The following is a 20,387-nucleotide window of genomic DNA, read 5'->3' on the forward strand; positions in this document are numbered from 1 at the left end:
CCCGCTGTGTCCCGCCCCATCCTTCCCCCCTTTCCTGTACCCTCCTCTTTTTCCCCTTCCCTCCCTCCTTCCCCCTCCTATTTTCCCCATTTTTAGGGACCCTCAGCTCCAGTAATGTTGTTACAGGTGCATTAGACCGGCCTCTGAAAGGCTGTAATGGCTGATGTTGCAGCCGCCGCCGCCGTTCTGCTGCCGGACCTGGCCTAGGCTAATACTCGGTGATCTCTGGGGCTCATCAGAGGTAATCGGGAGTTTGGCCAGGGTGAGAACGCCATGAACCCTCTCTTCTGAGTAGCGGTCCCTACATTATAGGCCTCAAAAGGGATGAAGCCCCTAGGGACATCCTGCCCTGCTCCCACCCAAAAATCCCTTAAGAACCAGCTACCAATTTTCACCAACACGTTCTGACTTATTGGGGTCTCGGGGACAAAGGAATAGAGTTATCTTTTTTGTTGTTGTTATAATAAACTTGTGACAAAACCCTAAATCCTTATTTTTTTAGGAGATATTTTTATTGATTTCAGGGAGGAAGGGGGAGAGAGAGAAACACCAATGATGAGAATCATTGATTGGTTGCTTCCTGCACGCCCCCTACTGGGGATGGAGCCCTCAACCCTCGCATGTGGTTTTCAAGGGGAATCCAAACGTGACCCTTCTGGTTCATAGGTCAACACTCAACCACTGAGGCACACTGGTGGGGGCAAAACCCTAAATCCGTACAGCTGACAGTTATGTTCAGGCTAGTGGCAATTCTGAAGTTATTTGCATTTGAAGTACAATTGATCTGTGCTTCCCCTCTAGTTCTTTTTTGTGTTGTATCATAGTAACACATCCACTAAAGACTCAGTTCCTAAGGACTTTTTAAAAGATGTTTTTATTGATTTCAGAGAGAGGAAGGGAGAGGGAGGGATAGAAACATCAATGAGAGAGAGAAACATCCATGGGCTACCTACTGCAAGCCCCCTATTGGGGATTGTTCCTGCAACCGGGGCATGGGAATCGAACTGGTGACCTCCAGGTGCATGGGAGGATGCTTAACCAACTGCGCCACACCCAGGGCAAGCCTCTCTGTTGCAGCCTCCTGCTGCTTAGCCACTCTATATAGCAAATAAATGGGAACCGGTTCATTTCGTTAGAATCGCTTAAAATCCACTTTTGATTTTACACATTGCATTTGCCAGACACCAACTCTACAAATACAGATTTAACTTTTTTTTTTTTTTTTTACCATCCACCAAAAAAAGACATTGCACCATAAATACTTGGGATACACAAGTTGTAAATGGTCCACATAAAAGAGCAATTCCTTAAGAATTTGTACTTCTTTTTTTTAAAAAAATCGGCTGTATCTTCCCTTGGTGTATATAGATGTTGGATACAGAGTATAGGAGAGAGGCTTAGTTGAATAAGCCTTTATTTAGGTGAATAAAATATAGATTTTCTCCAAGCAATGCCATGAATTTATACATATTTTTTCAGATTTATCAAATTATGGAAAAAATTAGACTGTCTCAGGGATTCTAGCAAGAAAATAGAAGTTCTGGTACCAGACACATTGGGTCCATTACTGCCTCTTGCCACTAGGCCAATAAGCAGAGACAAGGTTGAATTTTTTATGAGTGTTTATTTGAATTACCAGCAATAGGAGAGAGCAGTGTGCTTGGTACCTTAAAAAACCTCTCTAACATCTCCTGCCAGTTGGCTGCTTATATGGGGTAAGAAAGAAAAACAAGGTACAGTGGGGAGGGTGTAGCAGGATAAGGGCTGTAGGGCATGTGATCAGTGTGTCTGCTTCCAGCATCTTAGAGTCAATAACAGGGTAGTTAATCTTTTTACGATGTCAAACCAGCTTAGCCCTAGCTGGTTTAGCTCAATGGATAGAGCAGTGGTCAGCAAACTCATTAGTCAACAGAGCCAAATATCAACAGTACAAGGATTGAAATTTCTTTTGAGAGCCAAATTTTTTAAACTTAAACTATATAGGTAGGTACATTGTTATTAACTAAATTAGGGTACTCCTAAGCTGGCCTTTGCTAAAAACATCCTCAATCTGATTGAGGTACGTTCCACACTCGTCTTGTATACTTGTTCAGTCTATCTCCTTTCCGAAAACCGACTTCTGTGCATGGGCCACAAAGTTTCAATCGCACTGCATGTGCGCGCCCGTACATGGTATTTTGTGGAAGAGTCACACTCAAGGGGCCAAAGAGCCGCATGTGGCTCACGAGCCGCGGTCTGCCGACCACTGGGATAGAGCATCGGCCTGCGAACTGAAGGGTCCCAGGTTCTATTCCGTCAAGGGCACATGCCCAGGTTTGTGGCCTCAGCCCCCAGTAAGGGGCATGCAGGAGGCAGCCGATCAATGATTCTCTTATCATTTATGTTTCTATCTCTCCTTCTCCTTTCCTCTCTGAAATAAATAAAAACAAGATAAATAAAAACATATTTTTAAAAAAGAACAAAAACAAAAAACAGCTTAGCCCATTTCCAGAATTGGAGAATAGACAGCATTCCTGAGGCAAACTCCCAGAGGGGGGGTCAGCGTCTGGACATAGCAACCAGGTCAGGGTCCACTTTCTTTGATCAAGACAGAACAGACTTGATTAATTAATATCTATGAGCATTACGGGTGCCCCACCATTCCCTCTGAGCCCCTATCAGTTCTATGTAGTATGTTATATTTGTTCCCTATTAACCTTATTAATCTTTCTTGTCAACTACTTATCAGGGTTCTTCTCAAAAGGGTTAAATGATAAAGATATTTTTTTATTTTTTTAAAATATATTTTATTGATTTTTTACAGAGAGGAAGGGAGAGAGATAGAGTTAGAAACATCGATGAGAGAGAAACATCAATCAGCTGCCTCCTGCACATCTCCCACTGGGGATGTGCCCGCAACCCAGGTACATGCCCTTGACCGGAATCGAACCTGGGACCTTTCAGTCCGCAGGCCGACGCTCTATCCACTGAGCCAAGCCGGTTTTGGCGATAAAGATATTTTTACATACTCCCTGAAAGATAGAATACAGTATCAATTTTATAAAGCCTCACTAATTCAACTTCCTCCTATTAAGAATTTATTAAAATTGCTGTTAGACAAAACATAGATAACTTATGGAAAGAGAGTACTTACTAGTCACTGGCCATACCACTCTGAATGCCCGAGATCTCGTTTGATCTCAGGAGTTGAGCAGGGTTAGGTCTGGTTAGTACTTGGATGGAAAAGATGATACTTATTATGTTGTATAGCTCCTAATAGGCCTCAATAAATATTTTTTGCCTCTGAATACAAAGTCTACTATATAAAAGAGAATTTCTAAGCAAATAACAATGCTAACAATATGAAAAGAAGCAATTTTCTAACTTATAGCAAACTGCTTTCAAGCACATTAAAGAAAAAGGGGTAACCCCTGATTGGCTTGCCTGCCTCTCTCAGAGACAGGCACTTTGATAAGCCAATTACATATTATTTACCTCTATTACAAGAGGGCCAATTCTAATCTGGGCTTTGCTAACACAGTTGCCATGAAAAACATAATAGTACTTGTCGTTGTGGCTCAGTTGATTGGGAGTCATCCTGTGCACCAAAGGGTCGCTGGTTGGATCCCAGGTCAGGGCACATGCCCAGGTTGTAGGCTCCATCCCTGGGGTGCATATGGGAGGCAGCTGATCTCTCACATTGAGTTCTCTCTCTCTCTCTCTCCCTCTCTCTCTCTCTCTCTCTCCCTAACATCAATAACATACATTTTAAAAAATAAATAGTACTGTACACTATTTCTATACACTTTTATACTAAACACTCTTTTTCTAAGAACATGTAACCAGTTCTTTTCACTAAATGTCAATCTAAATCAGGGAGATTTTATTGTAAAGAGTACTTCTATGCCTGCTGATTCTTTTGAAATCAGTTTCACCTACATTTTTGCCTCTAGGATTCTGTGTTAATTAAAATCACATTCCCAGATTCAATTTGAATGTGAAAGCTATTCAACAAATATTCTGATATTTTTAATATGGAATATTTAGCTCTTAACACATTACTGTCGTTAAACATTGATAATATTAGCTTTGGAGGGATCGGGATTTTTTAATCCTTTTACAGTAGTTTTCAAAATTTATTTGCATTTCCTAGATCAGTATTTTCAGGGGAGCATTAAAGAAAAAGTTCATTTTGTATCTTATTTTCTTCTCCATTTTAGTTTCAGTTTTAAGTCATTGTCACCATTTTAGCTTGGATGTGAAAACCTTAAAACAGGAAAATATAGTTTAGGCCTTTTGCACATGTGTCAATTTTTAATCTAATGAAATAGTCTGTAGTTACCAATAGTAGTCTTTTAATATGTATTTATGTATGTACTGAGTAGAGACGTACTGTAGGTCAAGCTATGTTCAGCTACAACTTTTTTTTTCCTTTCCAGCATTTCCTAATCTTCTGTTTCTTCTAGAATGTTAAGAATTCTGGGAAGGAAAAATCATTAGAGGCATATTTATAATTTTTTCATCATGTATAAAGAAATTAACTTCTCGCCCTGGCCAGTTTGGCTCAGTGGATAGACCGTTGGCCTACGGACGGAAGGGTCCCGGGTTCGATTCTGGTCAAGGGCATGTACCTGGGTCGCGGGCACATCCCCAGTAGAGGGTGTGCAGGAGGCAGCTGATGGATGTTTCTCTCTTGTCGAAGTTTCTAACTCTCTATCCCTCTCCCTGCCTCTCTGTAAAAAAATCAATAATGTGTGTGTGTGTGTGTGTGTGTGTGTGTGTGTGTGTGTGTGTGTATGAAATTAAGTTCTCATTTAGCCAAGTACTGGACCATAATCAGTACTGAGGTGTGGGGTGGGGAGGGGCAACAGCTAAAGACAGCCAGTGCTTTGTCCAATGTCAAAGAGTGAGACTAGGAAGAAGGAAAATGTGATGCAGATATTACCAAATATCACCAAAGTGGGTGATGTTATAAAAATCGAGGAAGAGTGAGGCTTTCTGAGGAATGCCTGATTGCAGTAAAAAGTGGGAAACTGTAAAACCATCAAGCCTTCAACTAATCATTAATATTCTAAAGAAAGAATATTAACGAAAGGAACTTGGTTACCTTGGTGTCTTAACAAGAGGGCTAGCCCGGCCTGCGTGGTTCCGTGGTTGAGCATCAATCTACGAACCAGGAGGTCACGGTTTGATTCCCGGGTCAGGGCACATGCCTGAGTTGCAGGCTCACTCCCCAGTGTGCGGTGTGCCAGGAGGCAGCCAATCAATGATTTTCTCTCATCATTGATGTTTCTATCTCTCCCTCTCCCTCCCTGTATGAAATCAATAAAAATATATTTTAAAAAAATAACTCATCTGTTTACAAAGGATTTACTTCACAATGTTGTTAAAATAACGTTTGTTGTTGTTTTTAGTACATTTCAAATGATTTGAATTTTTCAGAATACATTTTCGAGGTAAATAATATCTTTTTCCCCCGTTTGTCTGACCTAGATGAGAATATCTTAATGCTACACCTACAGTTCTTAAGTTTGTTTGCCTCCATTATAACGCCAACACGTCAGGTTGTAGAAGGAGTGACGCAATCAGGAGAACAGGAGCTACAGCACTGCAGCCCAATACTTCCCATCTCTAGAGTGAGGAAGCGAATATGTCACGTATTCTAAGTAAAAGAGAAAATTCTAAGAAAGATGTCATTACATCATTCCCTCTATGGAAGGAAGAAAACGACAAGGAGGACACGTACGAAGACGCCTATGAAATTATCCCTGCGGCAACAACAATGAACCTCGTATCTTCCCTGGAAGAATGCACAACTGGGCTGTATTTGTTTCTAAATAACAGATTCTCCGATGCCATAAACCTCATTTACCCGTGGTCAAAAAACAGCATATACCACGCTCTAGTTAATGGCATCCTTATGGTTGTGAAAGCCATCTTGACTTTTGATCCACAGGATATAGACATTGGAATGACGGCTGCAAAAGAAGCGTTGAAAACGTGTAACAGTTTCCGAAGAAAAGGCAGGATGACAAGTTTTTCTCGTCTAGTGAGTAAACAGGGGATAAAGGCTATCAAAGAAGAGGAGCTGCATGCTGAAGTCTGCTATGCTGAGTGTTTGATCTTGAAGTCTGCTGTGACATTTATACAGGATGACAGTATGTTTGGCTTTCTTAAAAGTGGGATCAACGTTGGGTTAAGCTACCAAATATACAAAGACTGTCAACAAATATTAACACAGATACCTACCAACCAAAGCAAAACCTCCAGACACCTGATTGGAGGAGTGAAATTTGGACTCGGGGCCTTCAATCTGATATTATCACTGATGCCGCCAAAGACCCTTAAAGTACTCAATGTTGTTGGATATCATGGTGACAAACAGGTAGGCTTGACTTTGCTTCACGAGAGTGCATCTGAATCCCATATCAATAATGTCTTAAGTATTTTGACTCTACTCTTCTATTACAGTTACGTCTGCGTAGCTTTTGGTATTGAAACGAGTCACAGTTCTCCTATAGACCATCTCTTCCTAATTTATCTCCAGAAATTTCCAAAGTGCGTCATACTTAAATTTTTTTACGCACGTTTCAGTATGCTGAAAGGCAAGTTTGAGCACGCACAGTTAACATTACAGGAGTGCATTTTTCTTCAGAATGAATGGAAGCAGCTTGATCACATCTGTTACTGGGAACTCATGTGGTGCCACGTTTTTGTACAGGATTGGAAGGAGGCCTACCGCTATGCTGATCTGCTGCTTCGAGACAGCAAGTGGTCCAAGGCAATGTATTCATACAGTAAAGCTATGCTACTGGCTTTGCTGCCTTCTGAATTTGCTACATCAGTAAGCGAGGACATGAACTCTCTTTTCCTAAGTGTGGATAGCCTGAGAATCAGACTGTTAGGAGCGTCTGTGCCAGTAGAAAAGTTTGTTGCCGAGAAGGGTCAGCGCTATGGTACGACTAAAGGCTGGTTTATAGCACAGCCCATTCTGGAATTCACTTATGCCTGGAGTGGTTTCCAAGTCATGAGCAAAAGACTGCACCTCATTTCATGCTGGCTTGCAATAATTAACAGAGGAGAAGAACTTTTACGAGAAAAACCAAATAAAGAGTATGGCACGGATGACCTATGTTTGCTAAATTTACTGAAAGGCCTCTGTCTGAAACACTTAGGCAAGTATTTGATGGCTGAGCAGTACTTTAATCGTGTCATTCAAAAGGAGAAATTGTTAAAATATGACCACTACTTGGTGCCGTACACTTACTATGAACTGGGAATTCTATACTATCTGAAAGGAGATTATAGCAGTGCAACGAAAAACCTGGACAACATAAAAAACTACAAGGACTATTCCATGGAAGCCCGGTTACAGTTTAAGGCGCATGTAGCTCTTGAACAAATAGCTAAAGAAAAGTGATTAAGATACAAAGTGTAGTTTTGTTTACTATGAGTGAAGCATCTACAGTCAGCAAGATCATTAACAGGTAGATAAATAATTTCTTTGTGGAAGAAATCCAAGAAGAGGCAGCTACTAAGAATCTGATGTAACAAGAAATTCCTTTTCCCTCTTTCCTCCTTCATACCGATAAAATGGAATGTCTTACACTGGCAAATGGAGTGATGTACATTCTTGAAAAAGAAAAGGCAAATGATGTACATTATAAAAGACTAGGGGCCCGGTGCATGAATTCATGCACCTTGAAAGGAGCTGTGGGCCATGAGACTGCAGTGGGCACAGGGGCGGGTCTTGGCTCATCACTGCAACCCCTGGTCCCCTGTCTACCGGCAGCCCCACTCCCACCGCCATTGCTCCCACGTGCTGCCAGCGCCAACCCCACTCGCACCCGCTGATGGCATGCAGCCAACGATTGGAGCAGCGGGTGCAAACGGCGGCTGCTGCCCCGATCACCCCTCAGGAGAAGGGGGAGGTGAAGAAGCCCTGAGGGTGATCAGGGCTGGCAGCTGCCGCTCTTACCCGCTGATGGCGCCGAGTGATTGGGACTGTCGCCGGGCACTGGTAGCAGGTGCAAGCGCTGGCTCCAGTGCCGGCAGCGGGTTTGAGCAGGGCCAGCGCCGGCAGCAGGTGCAAGTGCCGGGTGGGATCACGGCGTGTGGGAGCAAGGAATTTTCAGTAACCACCAGAGGCTCACCCCTATGACAGTGACCGGCACCCCACTTTGGTCTGGCGCCCCTGCTCACCTGCTCCACCATCCCACCATGGCCAACGCCTGCCCCCTGGTTGTCAGCTCACATCATAGCGACCGGTTGTTTGGTTGTTCTGCTGTTTGGTCTATTTGCATATTAGCCTTTTATTATATAGGATACTCCTTTATATACTTATGAATTTATCAATCATGTTATAGAAAATTTTCAAAAAACCCAAAAATATATATTTTTTTATCCTCACTTGAGGATATGTTTATTTTAGAGGGAAAGGGAGGGAGAGAGAAACACTGATCAGTTGCCTCCTGTACATGTCCCCACCTAGGCATGTGCCCTAACTGGGAACTGAACCCCCCTGGTTGTCAGCTCACATCATAGCGACCGGTTGTTTGGTTGTTCTGCTGTTTGGTCTATTTGCATATTAGCCTTTTATTATATAGGATACTCCTTTATATACTTATGAATTTATCAATCATGTTATAGCAAATTTTCAAAAAACGCAAAAATATATATTTTTTTATCCTCACTTGAGGATATGTTTATTTTAGAGGGAAAGGGAGGGAGAGAGAAACACTGATCAGTTGCCTCCTGTACATGTCCCCACCTAGGCATGTGCCCTAACTGGGAACTGAACCCACACAGGTTTTTTTTTGTTTGTTTGTTTTAATTTTTATTTTTTAATATATTTTATTGACTTTTTTACAGAGAGGAAGGGAGAGGGATAGAGAGTTAGAAACATCGATCAGCTGCCTCTTGCACACCCCCTACTGGGGATGTGCCTGCAACCAAGGTACATGCCCTTGACCAGAATCGAACCCGGGACCCTTGAGTCCGCAGGCCGACACTCTATCCACTGAGCCAAGCCGGTTAGGGCCCCACACAGGTTGATACTCCAACCAACTGAGCCACTTGGCCAGGTTTCAAAAAATATTTTTTGAACATCTCATTAGATAACTAGAGGCCCGGTGCACGAATTTGTGCACGGGTGGGGTCTGGCCAGCCTGCCCTGATGGGGGCCGATTGGGGCCAGTCTGGCTGGGGGGAGAGGACGTGGGAGGTTGTCTGGCTGACCCTGCCCCCTATCAGGGAGGTGAGGGCTGATCAGAGGCCGGGCCAGCTTGGGGGAGGGGCTACACAGTTGGGGTGGGGGCAATTGGGGCCCCAATCTGGCTGTTTGGCTACCGCAGTGCACGTCATAGCGACTGGTCATTCCAGGCGTTCTGTTTTTCCGGTTGCTTGGCTTTTATATATATAAATGTATACAACTCACAAATAAAATAGGAAAAGTAGCTACACTAGGAATCCCAGTGCCCTGCAATGTTTTTATTTAATTGGTAAAAGAGAGAAAAAAGTTTAAAGTCTTACTGACAATTCAAAACAATGAACTGAAAAGCATAGACTCTGAGTGGTTTTCCCTCATACTCGGTAATTTTTATTGGCTTTTTATATCAGGGAGGATATTTTCCCTCTGTGTGCTCAGTAGTATATTTTACCTTTTTTCATTAGGAAGCTCAAGCACGGGGCTCTAGTTTACAGCAGGACAGAAAAGAAAGAGCTCTCCTCACCCCCAGCCACACGCGCATTATAAACCCATTCAAGTTCATTGGAGGGGCCAAGAGGCTAAATACACTGGGTAGAAAAAAAGACAAGAGAGTTTAGTTGCCACTAGCCCTCCCTTTAGCTGCTCTCCCTAAGGTGTCATTCCTAAAACCAGCTCTCCAATGCAATTAAGCCACTTGCATCATTTGTTAGTGGGCTAATCTGAAAGTAAACAGAGGCATGGGGCTTGATATTGTTTTACTCACCTTAGGGATAAAATCAGTCCCTAGTTTTTATTTTAATTTTTTAAAATCTTTATTGTTGAAAGTATTACATATGTCCCCTTCCCTCCGCCCATTGACCCTTTGTAGCGCCCCCCCCCCAGGTCTTCACCACCCTATTGGCTATGCCCATGGGTTATGCATATAAGTATGTAAGTTACTTGGTTTATCTCCTCACCCCCCTAACTTCACATCAAGGTATGTCAATCTGTTCCATGACTCCATGCTTTCGGTCTTATTTTGTTGGTCAGGTCATTTTGTTCATTAGATTCCACAAATAAATGAGATTCTGTTTATCCATGAATGAGTGAGATCATGTGGTATTTTTCCTTCATTGACTGGCTTATTTCACTTAGCATAGCACACCAGTTCTTTGGTTGATCTCTTCCCATCCATCCACCCATCCACCCCTACCAGTCCCTAGTTTTTAGACCATTAAGTTTGCCTGAGTGTATCCTCTGTGCAGCCAGCCACCGGTGGAAAAGAAGTTGCTGGGAAAGTTTGCTTTGCTAAAACACATTATCTTAATGCTTTGGGTGTCTAAGCAACCCACTGGGAGCACATCCTGGGGCTAGTATTACAGATTTAGAAATGCTTAGGTTGGAACACATGTTCCTCATTAATTAAAAATGACTTTCAGGCACACAATTGTACTTGAGTTATTCATCATTATTTAATAACTAGTGGCCCGGTGCACAAAATTCGTGCACGGGAGGGGGGTTGTCCCTCAGCCCGGACTGCACCCTCTCACAATCCGGGACTGCTGGCTCCTAACTGCTCACCTGCCTGCCTGCCTGCCTGCCCCTAACTGTCCCCCACACTGGCCTGCTTGCCCCTAACTGCCCCCCACATCGGCCTGCTTGCCCCTAACTGCCCCCCACACCTGCCTGCTTGCCCCCAACTGCCCCCCATGGGACCAGAGAGTGGTTAAGAGGGCAGGCCCTGGTCTGATTGCCTAGATTTGTATCCTAGCAGTTTCAATAACTAGTTGTGTGGCCCTGGGCCTCCTGGGTCTCAGTTCCTTAGCTGTAAAATTGGGATAATAATAGTTCCTATCTCATGGTTTTCTTGTGTTAAGACTGAGTTAATATACATTTATTATCAATAAGAATAATAATACATTGCTCCTCAGTGAAGAGAATTTAAATTATTTTCTTGGAAAAAGCAAAAGTTCCTTTGTTACCTGCTTTGCCAATCTAACATTTATTGGTTATTTGCTTTTTCTTTTCTTTTTTTCTTTTCATTTTTTGCTGTTTCTGTTCTTATTTTATCTTGGTCACTTATGAAATAAGTAACTCCCTGCCTAAATTATGATTTTGTGTTCTGCCCCAATTTCTAACAATGAATAGAAAATTTATTACTGCGTTAAACAAGTATCTGTTGAATGCCTGCTATGCGCAGGCACTGAGCAGAGTGCTGAGGACATAAAGATAAAGCATGGTCTCTCTCCTGAGGACCTTCCTGGGAGACAAGTTAGGAAAATATTTTGTTGGGAGTGGAAACACTGAAAGCAGCTGCTTAAACCGACAGGAGTTTATTCATCCCAAACAAAAGAAACCTGAAATAGGTCTGGTTTGGCTCTTTTTAGCTTGTATTTTTCTGCTTGGCATAAGGCCTTCTCTACAGGAGACAGTGCATGTTTCCTCATGGTGGAACGAGGTTGCCTCCCCTCCAGGCCTATGTCCAAGCCAGGCAGACCGGAGCAGAAATGGTGAAGGGACAAGAAAGGATTTGTTTTCCTTAGGAGGCTTTTGCTTTTTTTTTATTTCAGAAGAGACAGCCTTCCTAGGAATGCCCATGTGTATCTCATTGGCCTGAAATATTTCTATGGTCACTTCTGCCTACAAAGGAAACAGAATGAGTTTTAGCAGTCAGGCCTCATTAATCAGGAGGTTGTGGGAAAGGATTGTTAAATTAACCGACCAGAAGTTATTGCCCCAACACATATGTAAATAACAGTAGGCTACAAAATAGTATCCGAGGGGCACAACTGAAAAGGTGACAAGGCAACAATGAGAATAAGGAATCACTTGGAAAAGACTGCAGATCTAACAGGAAATCTTGTGATTGATTTTCCTTGGTGAAATTGCTACCCACAGCCCAGGTTCCGGCCTTGAACTGGCCCAGGTTTAATATCTGTACAGTGTTAAATTTCTTTATAATTTTAGGAACTCAGTAGTGGATATCCTTTTTTCTTTTTCCTTTTAATCCTCACTTAGCATATTTTTCCATTGATTTTTAGAGAGAGTGGAAGAGAGAGGGAAAGAAAAAGAGAAACATCAAAGTGAGAGAAACACATCAATCGGTTGTCTCCTGCACGGGCCCCCCCTGACCAGGGCCTGGGCCAGGGAGGAGCCTGCAACATATGTAGGTGTCCTTGATCGGAATTGGACCCAGGACCCTTTGGTCCACAGGTCGACACTTTATCCACTGGGCCAAACCAGCTAGGGTTGGATATCCTTTTTTTATTTCAAAACAATTGCAGGGAAAAATAAAAAGTTAATCCCACTTTGTTTTTTTCAATTCAAAATAAAATTATGTAAAATCTATATTCTTACTACTGAGACTGGTTACCTCATTGAATAAGAAGAAATCAATGAAAAAAAATGGCACTGATTTTTAGCCATACGATATTACCTGGGCATATTTGAAGGCGTACAAAGTAGCAGCGTTCTAAACTTTCACATGGTACATTTGTTTAGTATATTAGAGTTCACAAAGCCTGTTCAAAGCACTTTCATCTTAGGGAAGTCCTATCTTCATTCTACCGCCAGGGAAAATCATCTTCCCGCTCTGAGGTTATAAAATCTCCCCTCTGGGCAAGGTTGGGGAGGCCTGATAACAAATTCATTTGGAGATACTGCCTCCCGTAAACTGGAATTCCAACTGAAAAGTGGTTCTGGAATCTCCCCCCGTCCCCCTCCCACATACACCTAATAATACCACTGCTTTGCTGAGTAGAGAGGCTACATTTTACACAGTTTCATGCTGTATGTGCTCTATATGTCCCTATTTTCCCCCACATCCAATTTCTCAGTATCCTTCTAACATACCAATTTCATTATGTCATTGCATCACTCAAATTTTTCACATTCTCTTTGGTTTATTCACTCATATAAAATGAGTTCATGTTTGAAAGTTATTAAAATAATGGCTGGCACATGTTAGGTGCTATATAACTGATTAAGAAATAAGAATTCAATTCAAACTGGGCACCACCTACTAATATTAGGCAATGCTCTAGATCAGCGGTTCTCAACCTGATTTTTTTTTTTTTTTGCCAATGGACAAAAAGGAAATTCATTTTATTACAACAGCACTCACATCTGCATCAGAATAACCAAACCACCCACCCATCCAGCAAAAGAAAGAAAGAAGCTGAGATTTAAGGACACTTGCTTCTTTTGAACTTCAGGAGCAGGAGCAGGAGCAGGTCTCGACCCACAGGTTGAGAACCGCTAGCTTAGAGGGTTTACAGGGCTTGTGTCTTAGTCATGAAACTTTAGAGCTGAGAGGATATTGGGCCATCTAATCCCACATTTAGCTTATAGATAAGAACTCTAAGAAGGCAAATGACTTCCAAAGTCCTAAAGCCAGTGTGAGTGCACAGGAACAAGATTAAAGTGGCTCAAAAGAACCCACTGTAGCCCTAGCCGGTTGCTCAGTGGTTAGACTGCTGGCTTACCTACCAAAGGGTCGAGGTTCGTTTTCCAGTCAAGGACACATACCTGGGTTTGATCCCCTGCCTCGTGTGGAGGCAACCAATTGATGTGTCTCTCACATTGATGCTTTTCTCTGTCTCTTCCTCTCCCTTCCACTCTCTCTAAAAATCAATGGGAAAAATATCCTCAGGTAAAGATTAACAACAACAAATAGATGTTTCTAACAGGTTCTACTTGCTGAATAAATGAAAAAGCCAGAACATTAAAAAGTCTTGGGTCAAAATGACTGGGGTTATTTTTTTCTGCCCTTACCTTGCATGGAAAATATGGTAGATTACCATCCCATTCCCACTTCATTTTTTACCTACTTTTAAGACCACCCAACAATGAATTGAAATTTGTGACAGTTCAGCCATGGCAGGTCAGGGTTATCTTTGCACCATGATAAAGAAGAGTGAACAATATAAGACTACTGACAATTTTTAAACTTCTCAAGGCATTTAGGAAACTTTTCTTTAAAAAATATTTTTTTAAAAAAACATTTTTATTGATTTCAGGGAGGAAGTAAAAGGGAGAGAGAGATAGAAACATCAATAACAAGAGAGAATCATTGATCAGCTGCCTCCTGTACAAACCACACTGGGGATGGAGCCCGCAACCTGGGCATATGCCCTGACTGGGAATCAAACCAGTGGTATCTTGGTTCCTGGGTCAAAGCTCAACTGCTGAGCTACACCCGGCTGGGCAAGAAATATTTCTTGCTAAAATTAAAATAAATATACTCCACAATCTAAAATAAGTCATTTTGGTATTGGCAGAGGAAGGGAGTGTGTGTGTGAAGGTTTGAGGGGAGACAGACCTTAGGAAGGAGATGGAGGGAGAGGGACTGGGAAGAGGGAGAAAAGGAGAGAATGAGAGAGAAGGGACACCAACTGGTATGAGGGACACGCCAGGTGGAAGGTGGGCTGGGGAAAGTACGTGTACCATCTCATCTCAGTCAGTACAGACTACAGAAGAGGGTCCTACTGAGAACTTGCATCAGGGATGCTGAGAATGAGCCTTTCCTTAGGAAACTAATGGGATAATGGAGAGAAGGGAAAGAAATTGCTCTGTCTCCACTTTAAAAGGGGTAACTTAAGCCAAGCTGGTTAATTTTCAATGTTTTCTACACTGTGTATGTGTGTGTTTTTTAAAAATTCTTATTGATTTCAGAGAGGAAGGGAGAGGGAGAGAAACATCAATGACGAGAGAGAATAATTGATTAGCTGCCCCTTGCACGCCCGCCCCCCTACAAGGGATCCAGCCCATAATCGGGCTTGTGCCCTGATCAGAATCAAACAGTGATCTCCTGGTTCACACTAGCTCAACCACTGAGCCACGTGGCTGGGCTACATCGTGGTTTAACAGTCCTCTAATTCAGTTTTAGTGTTCACCTTGTATCACTTTCCAGGATCCAACCAGGAGCCAACGAGGTACGCGTCCAGAAACCTGTGGTTGGCACTCGTCTTTTGCACTTTTCCACTTGGGTGCGGGGGCGTTTGTAGCGAGTTTCTGGCTAGATGACATTCAACCAAACCCCGTGCTTTTCTCTCCAGCTTCTGCACCTCCTGCAGGACTGCACCGAAGACAGACCCCAAAGGAGCAGGCGCCTTAACGGCCTTACACAGAGCAGACAAGAAATGCCTCGGCTCTGCCGCTTTCGTCCAAGGCACTTTCACTTCACACGCCCAGAGCTTTAGGATTTACCTGGAGGGTCCATGTGCTTTGAATCCATGGCAAAGTGGAGGAATTCCATTTCTACTATCAACGAGGACCTGGCACGAGCACTTTCCTCTTTAAAAAAATTTTTTTTGAAATATCCACCGTGGCAGTGGAGAGGGATGGCCCCAGCGAATAAGAAGGCTTATTATTATTACACAAAAAATATCTCAGCCCCTGCCCACACCCTGCACCCAGCCTCCAGCAATCGGGGGCCGCGGCTCTCAGACCTCTAGGTTTGAGAACAACCAGGGACTACAAAACAGAGACTTCTGGGGGGAGGAAGTGACGACACGGCGCAAAGCATGCCGGGCCCCGGCGGGCTCCGCTCGGGAAGAGACTCCTTCCTCTTAACGTGGTTGCTGAGTCCTGGGCGCTGCCCACAGTTTTAACCGGTATTTGTCTCGTTTTTGAGGGTTAGACGTTAAGGACCACCTGGCTTGAGGACGGCCCTAGGTACCATGCGGCTGCAGGAGAGGCCAGGAGTCTGAGCTCTGCAGCCTCCGAACAGATAGATGTTCCGAGGACGTTGTGACCAATCCCGGGCCGGAGAGATCCTGCAGACACAGCCAGCGAGCGAGTGGGTGCCTAGCCGAGTTTCCCTTTTCAGCTTTTGGCGGAAAGTGGCGTGGAGCGAGCTCCTCCGGGGGGAGGAGAGCAGAGTTGAAGGGCTTGCGCCTCCACAGACGGGCGTTGAGAGCCCGCGAGGCGGCGACCTGGACCGGGATGGGTGGACTAGGAGGAGGCCCGATGTTACCCAGGCGGCCCCGCGGCGGCTTTCAGACCGAAGAGTAAATACTGTTTTAACTGTTTTTCTGATATGGATCTTGAGGCAAATGGCAGGATTTCTTTACGTCTAGGGTGAGATTAGGGATTTGCTGGCGTGGAACATGTATTAACCCGAACTGGTGGTGGTTTTAGATCTAGCCAGATGGCAGCCGTGAATGAATGGACGAAGAGAGGGCCCTTAGAATGGCAAGATTACACTTACAAAGAAGTCAGAGTGACAGCGAGTGAGAAGGACTATAAAGGATGGGTTTTAACCACAGACCCCGTCTCTGCCAAGTGAGTATGGGCCCTGCTTCTCTGAAATCATGACACCCCTTTGTGCTGCCTTTCTTATATACAAACTCCGAAAGCAGATAATGAAAGGCTAGTTATTCCCATATAAGAATTTCATTGTCTTTGAATCTTAAGTGCAGCTCTACCTATGGATTACCTTGTCAGACCAACCAAGTTAGTAGAAATGAGACATTTTAAAAAATGTATATTTTATTGATTTCAGAGAAGAAGGGAGAGGTACAGAGAAACATCAATGATGAGAGAATCATTGATCATTGCCTCCTGCATGCCCCACACGGGATCGAGCCTGCAACCCTGGGCATGTGCCCTGACCGAGGATCAGTGACCTCCTGGTTCATAGGTGGAGGCTCAACTACTGAGCCACGCCAATGGGGGAGACATTTCTTTTCTTACTACATTTTATTGTAAAATTTTAGACATAACACAAAATATAAAGAGCATGGTATAACACACACTAACCTTACACCTCCTTCCATGTATTTTAAAGCCAATTGTAGGCATATAAATTTTGTTCAAAAGTACTTCAATATCTCTTAGTAGATAGGGACTCTAATAAATGTAAGCACATATTATAACACTTAAGAACAGTAATAATAATTTTAATATTAGCTAAATCCTCTGAGTTCAGGTTCACTTGTCTTCAAAGTATCTTTATATTGGTTGGTATGTCTCTTAAGTATCTTTTTTTAAAAAAAATATATTTTTATTGATTTCAGAGAGGAAGGGAGAGGGAGAGATAGATAGAAACATCAATGATGAGAGGGAATCATTGATTGGCTGCCTCCTGCACGTTGGACCAAGTCGGCAACCCAGGCATGTGCTCTTGATTGGAATCGAACCTGGGACCCTTCGGTCCACAAGCTAACGCTCTATCCACTGAGCCAAACTGGGTATGGCTGTCTCTTAAGTATCTTAATCTATAAGTGTGCAGTTTCTCTTTTTAGTTTTCCTGTCTCTTATTTGTTGAAGAAAGGGAGTATTTGATAGAATTGAACACATTCTGGGTTGAGCTTATTGCATTATTAGGATGTAGTTTATTAATTTTTACTGATTTGATTTGAGAGAGAGAGGGAGAGAGAGAAATGTATTATCAGCTGCCTCCTGCATGCCCCCTACTGGGGATCAAGCCCAAAACCTGGGCATGTGCCCTGACTAGGAATCGAACCTGTGATCTCGTGCATGGGATGATGCTCAACCAACTAAGCCACACTGGTTGGGTTAAACTAGTTATTTAGTTTTTATTTTAAGATTATAGGACTACTTACACTCTCTCTTTTTTTTTTGAGTCAATAGTAGAAACATATTTTCCAGAAAGTTTTGTTTTAAGTTTAAATTAGCATAAATTTGTCAATATTTTATAATGCTTTATTCCTAATATGATTTATATGTATCTTCTTTAATTTTTTAAAAATTGTTTGTAGAGAAAGAGAAAGGAAGAGAGAAACATTGATTTATTGTTCCACTTATTTATGCATTTATTGATTGCTTGTATGTGCCCTAACCAGAGAGTGAACCCTCGGCCTTGGTGTATCAGGACAACGCTCTAATCAAGTGAGCTACCTGGCCAGGGCCTTCTTTATTTTTTGTTATTAATCTTGCTGAGTTTTGTGAATTTGTTTTAAAGAACCAATTTTTGGCCCTAGCTGGTTTGGCTTACTGGATAGAGCATTGGACTGTGGACTGAAGGGCTCCGGGTTCGATTCCGGTCAAGGGCATGTGCCTTGGTTGGAGGCTTCAACCCCAATGCAGGAGGCAACCAATCCATGTGTCTCTCTCACATTGATGTTTCTCTTCCCTCCCTCTCTTCCACTCTCTAAAATTCAATGGAAAAATGTCCTTGGGTGAGGGGGAAAAAAGAACCAATTTTTGGCTTTCATCCTCTTACTGACTCGTTTTATTAATTTTGTGCTTTGATATTTTCTTTGGTCTGCTTTGAAGGGGAGTATTCAATTTATTTTTAACTCTAAAAGTTAAGTCTGTACCCTCGATTCTTTTAAGTACACATTTAAGGCATTTACAATTCTTTAAGTGATGCTTTCACTGCCTTTCACAGAGTGCTTTAGGCTGGACAAAAAGTTTAGATGTTTAGGACCCTCAATGAATGCTTACTGAACAAGTGAAAACATCTGGTGGTGAGAGGATTACTTTTAAACAGGGAAGAACATTCCCTATTGTTCTAATGACTTGCTGGGGTTAATGCCTCTTATTGCATTGCTTCTTCCATAGTTTTATGGGCCTTTAGGTTTTTCTTTTGCAAATCTCTGAACTTACTTTTTCTCCAAAGTATTGTCCTTGTGAACTTCCTTGAAGATGGCAGTATGTCTGTGACCGGAATTATGGGACATGCCGTGCAGACTGTTGAAACTGTGAATGAAGGGGACCAAGGGGTAAGAGAGAAGCTGATGCATCTGTTCACATCTGGAGACTGTCAGGCACACAACCTTGAGGATCTGGAAAAGAGAAAGAACAGCCTAAAGAAATGGCTCGAAAAGAACCACATCCCGGTCACTGAACAGGGAGATTCACCAAGGACTCTGTGTGTGGCTGGGGTCCTGACTATAGACCCACCATATGGTCCAGAAAATTGCAGCAGTTCTAATGAGATTATTCTGTCCCGTGTCCAGGATCTTATTCAAGGACATCTTGCAGCTTCCCAGTGAGAACCCAAGAACTATGGGTGCACTGAAATAAGACTTTTTTTCTTCATAAAATGTTTTGAATTTTAATGCCATCATACTACAGGACTTTAAAGGCACACAAGTATGTGTGTGTGTGTGTGTGTGTGTGTGTGTTTTGTTTTGGTAAAAATCAAAGATATGGATTATGAATGCTAATAAGTGTACTGTTGCAAGGATAACATCACATGCAACAAAATTAGCACAAGGATTGTCCTTTCTTCTGAGGGAGCTATACCTCCATTTTTGTTAGGCAAGAAATGTATTTGGAAAAACGCAACATGTTACATTTAATATTAAATGCATTAGTCCCTTGCACTAACTATATGTGTCTAAATTTTTTTTTGGTGTGTGTGTAATAATGAAATTGCTTGACACTTGAAAGTTTTGACTAGTGGTAAATATCTTAACACACAAGCCATATAACCCTCAAAGCCTTTAAAGTGAGAACAAGTTGATATCTCTGAGGAAAAGGTAAATGTGACAGGTAGCCTGCAGCTGAATTCAACTCAGTTCCTCCACCCGGGCCCCATTCCTCAGGTTAAGGCTTCCCCAAGGGGAGTGCAGGCAGTGCGCTTCGTTACACCTGGCCACGGGTGCCAGGCAGCGCCAGGACTAGATGGAGGCCTCTGGCCGAGAAAGGCAGCTCAGGTTATTTGGGGTTCTTTCCGTGGGCATGTCTAGGATGACTGCAGGGTCATATTAGATTAGAACTCCAAGGGCCTGACTCCCTAGGATAGGGGTGAACAAAATTTGGGCCCTTGGGACAAATCCAGCTTGCTACCTCCATTTGTTAAAAGTTTTTAAAAAGTATATTGATTTCAGATAGGAAGGGAGAGGAAGAGATAGAAACATCAATGATGAGAGCCACTTAGTGATCGGCTGCCTCCCGCAGGCCCCACAGTGGGGATCGAGTCCGCAACCCAGGTATGTGCCCTGACCAGGAATTGAACAGTGACCTGGTTCATAGGTCGACACTCAAACCTCTGAACCACACCAGCCAGGCAGCACCCTTCCTTTTAATTTCAACATAATCATTCAGTCTTCTTTAAAAATCTTTGTTGTTGAAAGTATTACATATGTCCCCTTTTTTTCTCCCAGTGACCCCTTATAGTCCATGCCCACCCTCAAAAGTAAACTTTTTTGTTAAAGATTCTTTCAACAAGTTTAACGTTTTACCAACTTTGGCTTTATTGAAAATGATTCTTCTACTTCTGCACAGAATGCCATAGCCTGGCGTTGCT

General features: G+C 42.8%; 2 protein-coding genes across 3 annotated transcripts; both read left to right on the forward strand.

The window, feature by feature from the left end:
* Positions 1–43: 43 nt before the first annotated feature.
* Positions 44–7,619, forward strand: LOC102753639 (tetratricopeptide repeat protein 39B). Of its 2 annotated transcripts, none has more exons than XM_015558871.1 (2): positions 44–262; positions 5,473–7,619. In XM_015558871.1, the coding sequence occupies exon 2, from the start codon at positions 5,630–5,632 to the stop codon at positions 7,397–7,399; it is 1,770 nt and encodes a 589-aa protein (XP_015414357.1). In that variant the 5' UTR covers positions 44–262; positions 5,473–5,629; the 3' UTR covers positions 7,400–7,619. The 2 variants fall into 2 exon arrangements, with proteins under 2 accessions (XP_015414357.1, XP_006755981.1); XM_006755918.2 differs by having other exon boundaries at positions 44–241.
* Positions 7,620–15,690: 8,071 nt separating this feature from the next.
* Positions 15,691–19,466, forward strand: GEMIN6 (gem nuclear organelle associated protein 6). The gene is given in 4 exon segments (XM_006755923.2): positions 15,691–15,768; positions 15,770–15,780; positions 16,307–16,450; positions 18,753–19,466. Coding segments are annotated over 4 exon segments (609 nt in total). The 3' UTR covers positions 19,129–19,466.
* Positions 19,467–20,387: the final 921 nt, after the last annotated feature.

Source organism: Myotis davidii, unplaced genomic scaffold, assembly GCF_000327345.1.
Source record: "Myotis davidii unplaced genomic scaffold, ASM32734v1 scaffold151, whole genome shotgun sequence".
Taxonomy (NCBI): Eukaryota; Metazoa; Chordata; class Mammalia; order Chiroptera; family Vespertilionidae; genus Myotis; species Myotis davidii.